Source organism: Labeo rohita, chromosome 19 (genome assembly GCF_022985175.1).
Source record: "Labeo rohita strain BAU-BD-2019 chromosome 19, IGBB_LRoh.1.0, whole genome shotgun sequence".
In the NCBI taxonomy this organism is placed as follows: Eukaryota; Metazoa; Chordata; class Actinopteri; order Cypriniformes; family Cyprinidae; genus Labeo; species Labeo rohita.
This window is the reverse complement of record NC_066887.1, coordinates 6230140-6247719: the sequence shown is the minus strand read 5'-3', so window position 1 is coordinate 6247719 and position 17580 is coordinate 6230140. Positions and strand designations below refer to the sequence as shown.

Here is a 17580-nt window from a genome sequence, read left to right as displayed (position 1 = left end):
AGATGGACAGATAGATAGATGTTGGACGGATGGATGGCTGGATGGATGGATGGATAAATTTTGGATAGCTAGATAGATAGATAGACAGATAGATGGATGAATTTTGGATAGATCAATATCTAGATGATAGATAGATGGACGGATAGACAGACAGATAGATAGATAGATAGATAGATAGATAGATAGATAGATGGATGGATGGATAGATGGATGAATTTTGGATAGATATATGGATGGATGGATGGATGGATAGATAGATAGATAGATAGATAGATAGATAGATAGATAGATAGATAGATAGATAGATAGATAGATAGATGGATTTTGGATAGACAGATGGATGGACGGACGGATGGACAGATAGATAGATGTTGGATGGATGGATGGCTGGATGGATGGATGGATGAATTTTGGATAGATAGATAGATAGATAGATGGATGAATTTTGGATAGATCAATATCTAGATGATAGACAGATGGACGGATAGACAGACAGACAGACAGACAGATAGATAGATAGATAGATAGATAGATAGATAGATAGATAGATAGATGACATGAGGCAGCTGTTATTTGGAAGTTGAGTTAAGTAGAGTAAGGGAACGGTGAGCTCTTAATTCATGTGGAAAACTCATGTGGAGAGTTCTAGGAATTGGCATAATCAGTGTAACACTGTGCAGCCTTGATGAAGTGAGCTTTACGCTTCCAGGAAAGATCAGGGGAACATAATGATAATTCTATTATTGCAGCAGTTGGCTTTCTGTTATTATTAGTACACCTAACAGCTTTGAACCATAACCATATACTTAATTATTGCCTTCATAAAATCTCTATTATTGGCCATTAAGCTAACTTGGTCAGCTGCATTTCACTAGCGTACCTTTTGAGACCTTTGGTAAATGCTTATATTAACGATTTCTACAAATTATATAATATCACATTTTTCATACAGGAGCCATACTATGTGCGTTGTATAAAGCCAAATGAAGTGAAGTCTCCCCTGCTGTTTGATGACGGACGCTGCCAACACCAAGTGGCGTACCTGGGACTGCTGGAGAATGTTCGGGTGCGTCGAGCTGGATTTGCCTACAGACAGCCATATGCACGCTTTCTCCAGAGGTGAGAAATCACATATGATGCTTTTCTACAGACTGAAATTCACCAGTTTATATTAGTGGTTCTTAACCTTTTTGATTTCAAGGGTGTTCAACCTGATAAATTATTTTACATCTTTATGTTACTAGAAAAATGTATGTTCATTCTAGAAATATCCATGATTTCTTAATGTTTTAATTACCTTCCATGACTCCAAGTCAACTATTTTAAAATTCCCTCATCCCTCCAGGTTTTCCAAAAATGTGGGAACCTTTGGTTTAGCTACGTAGCTCATACTGGTTATAGTTGATTTAGTGCTGGTAGCTAGTGATTTCAAAATAAAATGTATTATTGTATTAAATTAGTACTTCTATTAAAGATTCACTAAACAGTGGTGCCACATAGCATGTGCTATTTCAGTAAAAACAAAATGCATTTTATTCACTAAGCACCTGGAATAAAAAGCATCTGACAAATGCATGAATTGTAAGTAAATTCTGACTGCTATCTTCATGCTCAGGTACAAGATGACCTGTGAGTACACCTGGCCTAATCACCTGATGAGCTCTGACCAGGAGGCTGTGGAGGCCATCGTGAACCAGCATGGCTTTGAAGATGATGTCGCGTACGGCCACACCAAGCTATTCGTGCGAACCCCTCGTACGCTCTTCACGCTGGAGCAAGAGAGAGCCGCGCTCATCCCCATACTAGTGCTGTTCTTACAGAAGGTGACAGACACTCTCATTTCACTTTTCCCTCTCTATCCGTCAGTTTCCTGGGGCGTTTTAGGTCTCTGTCTATCAACATTGTTTATTGTCATCCCTGAGACTGTACCACTGCTGCTCCTCCTCTTTCATTTCAATGTTTTCTTGCTCTCTGTAGCTGTCTCACTTAATCATTCTTGACTTCCTCACTTTTTTAATGTGTTCAGAGGTGACATGACAGTGGAGTGGGATCATAACACCTAGACAGCAGCTCCCTCTGCATCCCCACCTCAGTCGGCCTTTATAACCTCATACATTTGATCTTGCAGAGCAGAAATCTATATTTACATCCTTGTCTACATGTTTTATTGTTTAAAGGAACCCATTCCTTTTCAAAGGCAATATAAATATACCTGTATATATGTTTATTTGCACTTATGAACATTGTAAACCAATATTTATTTGAATAGGATGTACATGTTAATTCAAATCTGCTTTGAACGGTTATAGTGGGCTCATATGTGAGGATATTGATGTAAATATAGATCTGCTCATTATTTCTAGGTTTTCCCACTCATTCATCCGGCGTGTAGGCTGTGTGTGACTCTAATAACAGTGATTGTGATAATGATTATGATTGGTGGATTATTCTTGTTGCATTTAATTATTCATCCGCAGTGTGACTTGCCCTGATTTCACTTCTGTCCCACTTAATGCTGCCTGACTTAAACTAAAGGACAACTTAGTCAAAACTCAGCAGGGAAACTCAATCCTGTACGGTAGATGAGACGAACCATCAGGTGCCGTGTTTCTGTCCACCTGATCGCCTCACTCACTCACTCACTCACTCACTCACTCACTAACTCACTCATTTATTCACTGAATCATTCATTCACTCAATCGCTCTTTCACTCTCTTTTTCACTAAATCGTTCAAACATTCACTCATCTAATTTATTAACTGAATCATTCATCACTCCTTCATTCACTCAATCATTCAATCATTCACTCATTTATTAACTGAATCATTTTATCATTTATTTAATCACTCACTCTTTTATTCACTGTATCATTCACTCACTCACTCACTCATTAACTGAACCATTTCATGATTCATTCACTCACTCGCTCTTTCACTCATTCACTGAATTGTTCAAACATTCACTCAACTAATTTATAAACTGAATCATTCATCACTCACTCATTCACTCAATCATTCAGTCATTCACTCACTGAATCATTCACTCACTCATTTATTCACTGAATCATTTCATAATTCACTCACTCTTTCACTCAGTTATTCACTGAATCATTCAAACATTCCCTCAACTAATTTATTAACGGAATAATTTATCACTCACTCATTTACACAATCATTCACTCATTTATTAACTGAATCATTTCATCATTTACTCACTCAATCACTCATTTATTAACTGAATCATTCAGCCATTCAGTCACTCATTTATTAACTTATTTTCATAATTTACTCACTCTCTTATTCACTGAATCATTCACTCACTCATTAACTGAATCATTTCATCATTAACTCTCATTCACTGACTCATTCAATCATTAACTCACTTATTTATTCACTGAATCATTTGACCACTCACTCATTTACTCACTGAATCATTTAATCATGTACTCACTAATTTATGTACTGAATCATTTGATCTCTCACTCATTTACTCACTAATTATTTGATCCTTCACTCATGCACTCACTCAACTATTCAGTAAATAATTTGATAATTCAGTAACTCAGTAATTTATTCATTGAATCATCTGATCATTCATTCACTCATTTATTTATAAAATCAAGTAATTCACTCATTTATTCACTGAATCTTTTAATCATTTACTCACTCGCTTGATTGTTCACTGAATAATTTGATCACTCACTCAGTTCAGTTGTTTATTCACTAAATCATTTGATCATTCACTCATTTATTCGCTGAATCATTCGATCACTCATTTATTTACTGATTCATTCAATCCTTCACTCACTCACTCACATTTATTCACTGAATCATTCACTCATTTGTTCACAGAGTCATTCAATCACTCACATATTTATGCACTGAGTCATTCAATCATTCACTTATTTGTTCACAAAGTCATTTGATAATTCACTCATTCAGTGAATAATTTAATCAGTCACTCTCTCATTTATTAAATTAATCATTTGATCATTCACTCATTTATTCACCAAATCATAATTTATTAACTCATTCATTCGCTCACTCAAAACTACATTCTGTCGTTCACTCATTATACTCATGTATTCATTAAACTGTGAATAAGTCTTTATCTCTCTCACTCTACCATATATCTCATTGCACCTTGCGAATTTAACTCCGTCAGCTGCCATATCTTTAAAAGTTGTTCATTTCAGCTACTGTACATTTCTCACACTTCAATACTCCCAAACCCAATTTGCATTCTTTTTTTCCCTTTATTTTCGTTACGAATGCTAAACAGTTCATTAGATATAATAACACAGTTCGCAACAATATGGAGCTGCCTCTGTGCCCACTGCCTGCATTATACTATCCAAAATGGAATTTGGTGATGCAGATCACACAGTACTTTCAAATTCTGAATAAAACATGTGTATTTTATATTTACATATAAATTACACTTTTAAATTGTATATTTAATATAACATAATGTTTGGGGTCAGTAAAGTTTTTTTTTTTTTTTTTTTCATATTTGTTTAATCCAGCAAAGACACATTAAATTGATCAAAAGTGACAGTAAAGGCTTAACATTTCTTTTTGTCAAAGAATCCTGAAATATGTCACTATTTCCACAAAAATATTAAGCACAACTGTTTTCCACTTTAATAATAAGAAGAAATAATTCTTGAGCAGCAAATCAGCATATTAGAATGATTTCAGAAGGATCATGTGACACTGAAGTAATGATGCTGAAAATCCAGCTTTTCTATCATAGAAATAAATTACATTTTAAAATATATTACATTATAGAACCGTTATTTTAAAATGCATAAATACTTCACACTGTTACTGTTTTTACTATACTTTTGGACAGTTTAGATTTTGCTACAGAACATGTGTCACCAGCCCCATCACATTTGGTGTGTTAAGAGTGTTTCCCTCATTGATTCAACCTGTATTTGTTTTTCTGCAGGTTTGGAGAGGTGCATTAGCACGAATGCGATGTAGGAAAATAAGGGCGATCTATACCATAATGGCACATTATAAATGCTATAAGGTGAAGGCTCACTTCTGGGAAGTGGAGAGACGTTTCACCAACGTTCGAAACATGGCCGACTATGGGAAGAGTGTGGAGTGGCCGACACCACCTGCGGCCCTAGCGCAGTTCCACAGAATCACACAACACCTCTACCGCCGGTATTGCCATGATTTACATCTTCATGACTTTTTATGTCTTTTTTATCATTTGGCCTTCCTCTTATGCCTTCACTGCCTCTCTTTTAGGTGGTGGGCCCGGCAGCTAATTAAAAACATCCCCCCGTCTGACATGGCGGAGGTGAGGGCAAAAGTAGCTGCTCTGTCAGCTCTGAGCGGGGAGAGAGTGGACTGGGGCTACAGCCGTGCCTGGGAGAGAGACTACTTGGCCAATGTGAGTTTTTCATTAGGTTGCTCATTTAGATCTTTCACTTGGCATAGTATGCAGGATTTGTACATTGATTAAGCTTATTAAAGTTTTCAGTTTAATAAAGCCTTAAGCCCAGTGGTATATGGAGGAATATTTTTGGCGGTCTTAAAGGAACAATTCACCCAAAAATAAAAGTAGTTGATATGCCATCATATCAAACCATATTGCGTTTTTTTTTCTTTTGCGGAACACAGAAGATGTTTAGATGAATGTTCTGCTGTTTTCCGTATAACAAAAGTGAGCTGTCAAGCTCTAAAAATGATGTAAAGCATGATAAAAATTGATAAAATTCATGAATTCATGTTTATGTTTATTCAGACATGAACAAAATCTGTTCCATTGTTCCAATCCATTCAACAAAATTTATTCATGTAATTTGTAAATTAGTTGCAAATTATTTAAAGTACATATTATGGCCATGAAAACATTCGTTTCCACGATTTAGTAATTCATGGTCATGTTTTATGAATTAGTTTCCTTGTTTTAATTAAGTCATGGTCATGTTGATTTGGCAATTGTGGCAATGAGACTACAGTTTACCTAAAATAAGGAAACAAATTGAGCCATGAGCAAAACAATCTTAATTTGTGTCCATGATATCTTGTTTTTATTTTTCCCTGCATGTCTCTGCAGTATATACAGTTATCATGGGAATTTCACTAAAAGCCTTCAAGAGCATCTTGACATCAAAACATTAAGCCTATTATCATTAAGTCCCACTTTGTGGTTCAGTCAACATTTTGTCCAAACCAGACTCTTTTTTTTGTTGTGTAAACAAACAGCGTTGACAGTTTAAACTGTTGACACCATGTGCATGACTACTGGTGACTCAAAAACAGGTTAGCAGATCTCATCTAATGCTTGTTTGTGGGATAATCAAATATTAGCCTATACTGACCCTCATGGATCCCACCCATGTGTTTGTTTTCAGCCTCATTCTTTTAAATTGCTGTTACACAAATCAATCTGTTTGATTGATGGAGTCTCATATTTGTCTTTGGCACATGGTCGCCACATGTGAAGGTGTTAAATTTAGCTGATTTTTGGATGAGAGACATCTCATGCTATAACTGAGGAGGTAACAGCCATCCTCGTGCTCTGATTTCACTGCTGAAAACTGCCTTAGATCAGATGCTAGTCCTGGCATATTTATGCTGATAATGGTGGTTTGATGCTGCTCGACTAACTGTCTAGTGAATAATAATCCAGTTAAATAGATAGTTCTCCAAAAAAAAAAAAATACTCATGCTCATGTTGTTCCAAAGCTTTTTTTCTTCTGGAGAGCACATTACTATGGTACTATTATTTTATTTTATTTTATTTTTTTTTGTTTTGTTAAAGAAGCTTAACTTTTCTCAAGATCTTCACTAAATCACTACATCATTTAATCATTCGCTCACTCATTTATTGAATCTTCTAATCATTCACTTAACTTGTTTATTCACTGAATCATCTAATCATCCATTCACTCACTCATGTATTCACTGAATCATTTGATCATTCATCACTAATTTATTCAATGAATCATTTGATCACTCATTTATTAATTGAATCAGTTGATAATTCACTCATTCATTACTCACTCCCTCATTTATTCACTGAATAATTTGATCACTCAGTCACTCATTTATTAATTGAATCAGTTAATTCACTCATTTATTCATTATTCACTCACTCACTGAATCATTGAATCGCTCACTCATTTATTCATTGAATCAATTGATAATTCACTAATTTATTTATTATTAACTCACTCACTGAATCATTTAATCACTTATTCGTTTATTTACTGAATCAGTTGATAATTCAATCATTCATTATTCACTCACTCATTCACTGAATCATTTTAATCACTCACTCATTTATTCGCTGAAACATTTGATCATTCACTCATTCATTGAATTAGTTGTTAATTCACTTATGTATTCATTATTCACTCACTGAATCATTTGATCACTCATTTATTAATTGAATCAGTTGATAATTCAATTATTTGTTATTCACTCACTCATTCACTGAATCATTTAATCACTCACTCATTTATTCAGTGAATTAGTTGATAATTCAATTATTTGTTATTCACTCACTCATTCACTAAATCATTTAATCACTCACTCATTTATTCACTGAATCATTCGATCCTTCACTCACTCATTTATTCATTGAATCAGTTTTTAACTCATTATTCAATCACTAACTCACTGAATCATTAAATCACTCATTTATTTAATGAATCATTTGATCATTTTATCTCTTATTTATTCATTGAATCAGCTGATAATTCACTCATTTATTCCTTATTCACTCACTTATTCACTGAATCATTAAACACTCACTTATTTATTCACTGAATCATTTGATCTTTTACTCTAGGGATTGGCGGTATCTTATCGTTTGCGATATACCGGTAAATTTTTTCCCCACAAGAAAAATTAGTCTTCCCGCGATAATAACGATAAAGTCTAGTCATTGACATACTTCTGTGTGCGACAGTACAGAGTGACATGCTGAAGGCGGACGTGAAACTAGTACATTGCAAAATGAGGAGCTTCAATCTGGAACTGGTTTGGTCAAAACTGCTGTGCGACAAAAATCGGTCTGAGCCTTGAATAACATTAAACGTACTAGTAGCACGTGTGTGATGCAGTTTTGCATGTCTAGGAGCCTGTTTACAAACCCGTTGTCCAACAAAAATATCATTTATTGACATGCTTTTTCTCCAAATTAACTGCATAACATAGTAAAGTTTTTAAAATATCCTTTTGCTATCAGACGTGGCTTCATATCACAGAATAATGCTGAAATCATACTATTTTATAGTATTATAAAGGCTATGTCGATTAGCATTGCATTATACATATACGTTGCCCTTATAAAAATACCTAAGATTGCTTGAAGAACACAGACAAACCATATATTGTAGTCTTATATATATTGTTTATTGTCTTCAAGTTTCCTCAGTTAATATTTCTCTAACTGCATTAGAGATTCCTGGAGTGTCGTCAGTGCTATTATGCTATAAAGCATATGTGGAGTTTCTGCGCAAGGGCGCCCTCCGGCTTCCGAATTCCGAATCAGAATCAGAAAGAGCTTTATTGCCACGTGTGTTTACACACAATGAATTCATCTTGGTGTTAAGAGCTTCTAGTACAAAAATGTAATTCACATTTCAGTGAATTAAACAGTCATTACGTGTGTACTCAATTATGGTCACAACACTATTTTGGGTAAAAATAGGAAAGATAATACTTTTAATTATCACAATAAATACCAGAAATTATCAATTTTTATTAACCCTTTCACGTGTACGATCAACGTCCAGCGTGTCACGTGATCAACTGCTGAATTCAAATCAGCTATCAAATCAACACACAACTATTCCGTGTTTTCAACCATGTAATGCTTATTTTAGGTTCCAGACATTTGAATACACATACGTCCTAGTAAAACGATGCATGTATAGGTAGCAAAATACACTCCGATGTCTATGGAAGCGGCAGTGATCCTTACAAATGTTATCTGACGACATGTTTTATTGATATCATATACACATTGTGTAGGTAACTATAAAGTTTACTCTGCTCTTCTCCAGGCTCACCAGAGACTTACTTTAATGTCCCACAGCTCGGATTCAGCGCAAAGTAACATGGCGGCACCCATCACTCGGCATAGATCAACTAACACGCTCATTATAAAAGTGTTTAAACCTCCAAATACATTTACTTGCACATATTTCAGAATTGGAATATCAGATATTTCATAATACAGTGAGCACGTTTGTGAATATTAATAATAGAAAGGGAAAAACTATATAAAAGTGATACATGTGTCATACAGCGCTATTGTGGCTGTGTTGTGTCACGTGACAAACACGACGTATCGTCATGGAAACAATAAGGCGATACGTTCTAAATAACGTTCGCCTAAAAAAACTCACCCTGGGGGCTCAGCTAGAATATTTTAAACTCACGTGTGAAAGGGTTAATTAATTATTAATTTTTAAGCCCATATCGCCCATATACTTTACTCACTCACTCATTTGTTCATTGAATCAGTTAATTCACTCATTTATTCACTATTCACTTACTGAATCATTTAATCACTCACTCACTCATTCAGTGAATCATTTGATCATTCACTCACTCATTAATTCATTGAATCAGATGATAATTTATTAATTTATTATTCACTCATTCATTCACTGAATCATTAAATCACTCACTCATTTATTCACTGAATCATTTGATCATTTCATAACTCATTGATTCATTGTATCAGTTGATAATTTACTCATTTATTCACCGAATCACTCACTCATTCACTAAATCATTCAATCATTCACTCTCTCATTTATTCACTGAATCATTCGATCCTTCACTCACTCATTTATTGAATCATTTGTTAATTCACTCATTTAATTATTCACCCACTCACTGAATTATTTAATCACACACTCACTCACTCACTCACTCACTCACTCACTTATTCAGTAATTCGTTGTCATTCACTCATTAAACTCAAATAATCAGTCATCTGTGAATAAGCAGATCTTTAGCTCTCTCACTCTACCACATATATCATTGCACCTTGTAAACTTCACTCTGTCACTTCGTCTTATCTTTCACAGTTATTAATTTGAGTTACTGTACATTTGTCACACTTCAATACTTCCAATCCAGTGTGCATTCTTTTTTCCCTTTATTTTCCTTATGAATAGTAAACCAACTAAACTGGTTAAGTGTCTAGTGAATAAAGGGCTTTTTCTGTTTAAATAGTTCACCACTTTCTTCTGGAGAGCACATTATTTTATTTTTTATTTTATTTTATTTTTTACTGTGTGTAAAAGAAACAACTTTTCTGAAGACCTTACATGTCTTGTGTGTTTTTTTTCCACTATGATTTTTTTACAAGCCTTTTTTTTCTTTGACATTTTCAAGGACAAGCAAAAAAAAAAACTCTCTTGAACTAAAGTCAGGAGCCCTGTGGCTCCAACTAATTCTCACTCCAGTGGTGTGAAATGAGGTGCGAATCCATGTGCTCTATACAGTGTTCGAAGAAGAGCTTACGTTTCATTCTAAGAATTCTGTAGAATGTTTCCTCAGCAGCATGAGATTTATTGTGATTTCTGTATTTCACATGTTTTTAGAGCTTACAAGATGCAAGATGAATGCTCAGTTCTGTCGTCACAGTTTATATCGGCTGTAACAGATGAGCTTTCAAAGACCTTTGAAGTTTTCAGATCATCTTAATGAGTCAAAAGCTTATTCATGAAGCGCTGTTGATAATCTGTTGTTGCAGATAAGGTGTCATGTCTGTTTGACGCATTAGTGGAGTGGGTTGGTGACGATGATGACAGTGTTTTTAAATCCGTCATGCATTGATTTGAATTGATATCAAGGAAACCGCGAAAACATAAGTGAGCTTGTTGTTTGCGTTGCTTGTGTGACTAAGCTTCTCAGAATTGAGTGTCATAAATCCAGTAACGTGTCTTCTTTCCACTGCAGGCAAAAGACTCTCCTTTGACGAGCTCCAACTTTGTGCGCATCACTAAAGAGCTGAAGAACAAAGACCAGTACAGCCAGGTCCTCTTTTCATGCTCTGTCAGGATGGTATGCTTTTTACATTTCAATTTCACTGTTATTAAATGACAAAAACTGTGTGTTTGCATTGTCAAAGCATTTGAAAGTTAAATTAAGAAATAATAGTAACAATCTCTGTTGTTGTATTGTATTGGCAAGCCAGAATGTGCATCCATCAACAGAAACATACATTACCCAAACTCTTTATTTACACACAGAAAGTTTTTTGTAGCTTAATTACATTAATATAACATTGAATATTGAACAACTAATGTAACATGGACTAGGGCTGAAACGATTCCTCGAGAAAGTCAAATACAAGAAATCGAGGGAAATTATTTGCCTTGAGGCTTCGTTTAGTCCATTTACTGTTTCCCCATGAACCATTATTACTGACACACAAACTGATAAACGCTGCACATATTTAAGACCGTAAATTAATGGTGGTTAGTTATGATGTCCCTAAGTTAGCTATGTTTTGTGAAAGACTAAGTGCCATTTATGTTGATTGTCTCATTGTCTCTCTGATGCACAAAAAGTTAGTGAATATCAAACGAAGAGTGCCTCAGCATAATTACAAATGTGATACTGATTTTATGCAACAGTTCATCAATAAACAAGAAGTTAATATTAAGAGACTTACGTTTTAGACAGCACATTGCCTGTTTTTGCTCTAATTCGCCAACAAATAATCATTACACACACAGCCACAGCACTGTTTTGCGTCTTTGAGCTACATGAAGGTGTTTCGTTCTTGAATGAATCACTCGTTAAATGATTCCGTTCAATCACAATGACTCACTTACTTAACAGTGACTTGCTGCCACCTACTGGCGGTATTGATTTCACATTTAAAGTACCTTCATTTTAAAAATACATATACATATCAGTATTCAGTGTTTTGTTTAAAATAACAAAATATTATTTATGCATTTGTAACTGCAAGTTAAATGCATTCATGTCCCTTTGAGCAAAAAAATGCATTGAATGGGTTTAGTTTTCATGGTTATAAATGTATGCAATTTCAGCAATAAAAATATTACTTTTTCTAAAAAGGAAGCAAATTAGTTGTTTATTTTAAGAAGCCTATCTTATTTTCTCTTGTATATTTAGTATTGCTTTTTAATTAAGAAAAATGACTTCTTATCCGGTTACTCGATTAATCGATAGAGTAATCAGTAGAATACTCGATTACTAAAATAATCGATAGCTACAGCCCTAACATGGACTATTTTAGTTGTCCTTACTACCTTTCTGGGCGTTGAATGTGGTAGTTGCTTTGCTGCCTATGCAGGGAAAGAAAACTCTCGGATTTCATCAAAAATATCTTAATTTGTGTGCTAAATATGAATATGATATGAAAGGTCTTACAGGTTTGGAATGACATGAGGGTAATGAGTAATTAATGACAGAATTTTAAATAAAAATGCACAATAAAATACGATTACATAATGTAAATCTCTCTCTTTTTCACACACTCACTCTTTCACCAAATTCCAAGTCACAAAGTCTCATTGACTTTATCATCTTCTCACTCATGAGCCCCTTTTTGACCGTAGCCAACGTGGAGATCACAAGCACAGCCGAGTGCTCAGTGTTTGACTGCCTTGAGCAAAGACTGTAAAACACACTCTGTATCATACCACTGCACCACTGCTACCATTGGTCCACTTTATCTTCCCTTCCCAGCGAGACTCAACCACACCACCAACCCAATTTTACAAGCTATTTTTAAAGGCAGGAACATAGGGGAGCAGCACATAAACATACCAACAGTGCTGATGCAAACGTTGCTCATGAATTTCAAAAAGCCCCAAATATCGTTGTTACTTAATATTGTGGTGAAGCTCAGACAAAGGATGACACAGTTTACCTAATTTCTGCATTTTGTCTCTCCTGATCTCTCTTTTCTCCAGCTTAACTGGTTCAACAACACAAAGGACAGAGCTCTACTCATCACAGACAAACATATCTACAGGATGGAGCCCAAAAAACACTTTAAAGTGCAAAAACGAATAGCGCTTGATTCTGTAAGTATTTAATGCACATTATAACCAACAGAACCTTTCACCAATTCTTAAAGGAATGGTTCACTCAAAAATGTATCTTTTCTGAAAATGTACTCACTCTCAGGACATTCAAGATGTAGATGAGTTTGTTTCTTCATCGGAACAGATTTAAAGAAATTTAGCATTACTTGCTCACCAATGCATCCTCTGCAGTGAATGGGTGCCGTCAGAATGAGAGTCCAAACAGCTGATAAAAACATCACAATAAACCACAAGTAATCCACACCGCTCCAGTCCATCAAATAACATTTTGTGAAGTGAAAAGGTGCATGTTTGTTGGAAAACAAATCCATCATTAAGACGTTTTTACCTTCAACCTATTGTTTCTGCTATTGGTAATATTGCTTTATGTAGTAAAACACTTGCTTTTTGAATCAGGAGAGAAATCTGCACAAAATCAAAATCAAATGTTTACAAAGCAAAAACAGTTCTAAACAAATATGTGTGTGGATTTTGATGTGAGAGGACAAAAGAACATGGACTTTTTTACTGGAGGAAGCATTATTTTGGATTATGGACTAGCATTTTGGCTATAAATGGCAGATTTAGGTTTAAACGCCTGGATGGATTTGTTTACAAGTAACTTTTCACTTCACAAGACGTTAATTGACCATATGGACGGAGCGTTCTTTAGAACTTCCGCATAATGATAAGCCAGCTCGTAAACTTCCGGTGTAGCTCATTTTATGTGTGCTACATATAAGTGGAGACTCTTGAGACTCCTTTCCTGAGAAAAATAATTACTGCAACATCGTAAATAATGATAGCGGCATGAACGTTCAGTTTCATGTTATTTAACAACATATAAAGAGTCTGGTAATCCCAGGAGAGTACCTAGACATATAGTTGTATATTTAAATGTTGACAGCTAAACACTACACCTTAATAGTATTCTTGGTAATCAATAACTTTCCTTCACAGTCATAAACACATTTTTAAAATCTTGTAATATTTTAAAGCCTTTATTATTTTTCAACTCTACAGCTGTGCAGTAAAATTCACTTCAAAGATTCACTTTTCATTCATAAGGACGAAATGTCTTTTCATGGAAAATGACTTTTTAAGATGAAAATGATATGAAATTACCTTTATAATCAGAAGATGGCAGTAGAGGATTGCATTGGCTGCAGCTGCCAACTCCCTAGTTTTTTCAGTCCTGCTTTTCGATTTATTATAAAATTACTAGTATAACAAATTTTAGTACTTTTACCACGCTTAGGTATATTGTACAGCAAGTGCAGAAATTCAGTAAAATAAATAAATAAATAAGCTCAAACACAAACAGACTATAAGGGTGAATTATTTAAATACTTATATATAGTTCACTACAAATTAAATGAGTTAAATATTAATGGTATAAGAATTAAATAATGCATTCAATATGACTCAATATACATTTGAAATATTTTATATTTAATTTAATGACTGCATCTTTTAACTTTATCTTAAACTATAAAAGCTATTAAATAGCCTATATTCAACCAACACAAACTTGTTACTACTGTAGTTTTGTTACTCTGAATTTAGTCTGAATCATTTAATGCACAGCTCTATTTTTGATATCGGCTTGTCAGATGTTTCCTTCGGTTATTACTGTCAGTCATAGCAATGATTTGCGCATATTTAGCAGATTTACTCACATAATTTTTTCGCACAGTTTTTTCATTTGTCATTCTTGAAACGGTATACATGGACGTTTGGTCCTCTTGGACAAACAGAACTTTTCTTCGAATTGTGAATGGATTATGTAAAGAAAATGAGCAAAGGACACTCTTATTACAGCACCATACAGTTGACTGGAAATGACTGAGCCTTTTAATACAAGGAAGTAATCCATGCATATGGTCAGTTGATGGACTGGAGTTGTGTGAACTTACTATAATGTTTTTATCAGCTCTCATTCTGACATTCACTGCAGAAGAATCCATTTGCTCAGGTGATGTAATGCTAAATTTCTTCAAATCTTCTCCCATGAAGAAACAAATTTACATTTTGGATAGCCTGGGGGTGAATACATTTTCAGCAGATTTTCATTTTTGTATGAACTGTTCCTTTAAAAGTACAATTTGTTTAATGTGAATAACATTTTAAAGATCTAAAGCAGACATAAACAGGGATCCGCTATAAAGAACCTATTGAACAGGTTTTTTGGATGTTAAAAGTTTTTGATGAAACATCAATGCCGGTTAAAAACTTTTATTCTAAAGAGTGAAATGAGTGAAGAGTGAAGAGTGAAATGAAGCCTCAAAAACAAAGCAGACGCGTCTTGGTATCTGTCATTGTCTGGGTTTGTTTTTGTTTTATGTAACCGTGCAATGTGGGTCAATGCATCTGTCTGCTGCAGTCTCGCTGTCTCCCGGCTCTTTTGGACTTGCCATCCGTAGCTTGTGTCCCTTGTCTTTAGCTTATGGATTTTTGTCTGCAGCTGGTCTCTCTTATTAGATGACAGCACTAATACTCCATATGACCAGCCACGTCAGATGGTTTAACAGGGTCATTCACAAACTTCTGGCTGTGTCGGAGTGAATTCAGTGACCAGAACAGTCTGTGTGTGAGGTGTCTGACCTACATTCTGTCTACGTTCTCAGATGCGATACAGTGAGAGAGGGATTTGGACACACACTGCAGCACTGCAGTCTGAGCTTCCCATCACAATCACATACACACACACGTTAAATCTGCAATTTTATCCATATCTGTATGTTTCACACGTCTTTAGCGGAAACAGGACCAGACGTCTCAGAGAGAGAAATGGAGATAAGCGATTGGGCAGTTCAGCAAGAGCTGCAGAACAAACTGCACTATATAGCACTGCACTATATAGCACTATATATTCATGCCAATTATGCACACATACACTTTAACACATCATTTCCATGCTTCAGCTGCCAGATTTGAATATTCAAAAGATATCAGAATAGCACAAGAAAAAATAGTGAGGCAAAAAAAGTGATTTGTATACCGCTAAGTCAATCTCACGAAAATATAAATCATATTTCACCCCATATTATAAAAAAGATACTGGATAAAAAAAATGCACAATAAAAAGTTCATTATTTTAATGACAATGTGCTTAACATTTGTCCTCCTAATTCTCATTACTGTAATGCATTGGACATTTCACCTTTTTAATATTTTTTTTATTCCCATCATTATTTTATTTTATTTTTATTTTTTTATTTTTTATTTTGTGTTAAAGAAGCTTAATTTTTCTGAAGATCTTTTTTAAAGATTTTATTTCAAAGCCAGAGTAAATAAAGGCAGCACAATAAATACTATTAAAATTATTGCACTATAATTTATAATAAAATGTACTATACATTATGAACTATTAATAGTTTTTAATAATATTTTAAATTGTATTTAAATTGTAATTTTATTGTATATTTTCTGTTTTCATTTTAGTATTTTTGTTGCGTTTTTGTCAGTTTTTGTAAAATATGTCTACATAGTTTTTAAGTTTTTAGTTTTAGTTTATTTATTTTTTCTTATTTTAGTACTCTAGCTGAAACTAAATAAAAATAAATACTATTTAAATTGCTGCACTGTAATTTATAATATGTACTATAATTTATGAACTGTTATAGTTTTTTACAAATATTTTAAATTAGATTATATTTAAATAGTATTTTTTATATTTTCTGTTTTTATTTTAATTTTTTATATTAAATTTAGTATTTTTGTCAGGGTTTTTGTTTAAATATATCTATATAGTTTTTTTAAGTGTTCAGTTTTAGTTTATTTAATTTTTGTTATTTTAGTGCTTGAGCTGAAACTAGACAAAATATGATATTTTAACATTATTTATTAATATATTAGATTTTTCAATTAGTGTTTATTTTATATACAGAAATTACGTTTGGTAACACTTTACAATAAGGTTTCATTAGTTAACATGAGTTAACTATTCTAGTTAACAAACAAAGAATGAACTCTACTTCTACAGCATTTATTAATCTTAGTATTTACTCATTTACTAATGCATTATTAAAATGAAAAGTTGTGTTTGTTATCATTAGTTAATGCACTGTTAACTAACATGAACTAACAATGAACTGTATTTTTATTAAATTTTAACAAAGATTAATAAATACTGTAATGAATGTATTGTTACAAGTATTCATTGTTTGTTCATGTTAGTTAATACATTAACCAATGTTAACAAATGTCACCGTATTGTAAAGTTTTACCGACATTTTTTTATGGTTTTAGTTTTAGTTAAGTATAAAAGCCTTAGTACAAGATGTACAGTATAAATTCTTTACAATTTAAATAATGAGGAGGGGAGTGTGCTTCATTGTCATGAAAATAATGTCACAATGCAAACCACATCTAAAAAGTTTTTTTAAAACAAAATATCTTATTTATTTCAATTTTGGATGGCAATATGATTGGAACATGTCCTGGCAGATATTACGAGATTTTCTCTATAATAATCTCACAGCTTTGCCAGCAGCCCTGCACCTAATGGGTCAGCATCCAAGAGC

At 33.8% G+C, this 17580-nt stretch overlaps 2 protein-coding genes across 3 annotated transcripts in view; both read left to right on the top strand.

Moving 5' to 3' along the window:
• Positions 1-17580, top strand: part of si:dkey-154b15.1 (uncharacterized) — a 110354-nt gene that overhangs the window by 31694 nt on the left and 61080 nt on the right. The gene's annotated exons all lie outside the window — the stretch shown is intronic.
• myo1g (myosin IG) overlaps positions 1-17580 on the top strand; it is a 65727-nt gene that overhangs the window by 24841 nt on the left and 23306 nt on the right. Inside the window, exons 15-20 of one of the 2 annotated variants that reach the window (XM_051136444.1) lie at positions 953-1119; positions 1616-1823; positions 4954-5177; positions 5265-5409; positions 10950-11054; positions 12941-13054. In XM_051136444.1, coding sequence (XP_050992401.1) covers positions 953-1119; positions 1616-1823; positions 4954-5177; positions 5265-5409; positions 10950-11054; positions 12941-13054 — 963 coding nt within the window. The remainder of the gene's footprint in view (positions 1-952; positions 1120-1615; positions 1824-4953; positions 5178-5264; positions 5410-10949; positions 11055-12940; positions 13055-17580) is intronic. The other variant, XM_051136445.1, reaches the window with a different exon arrangement.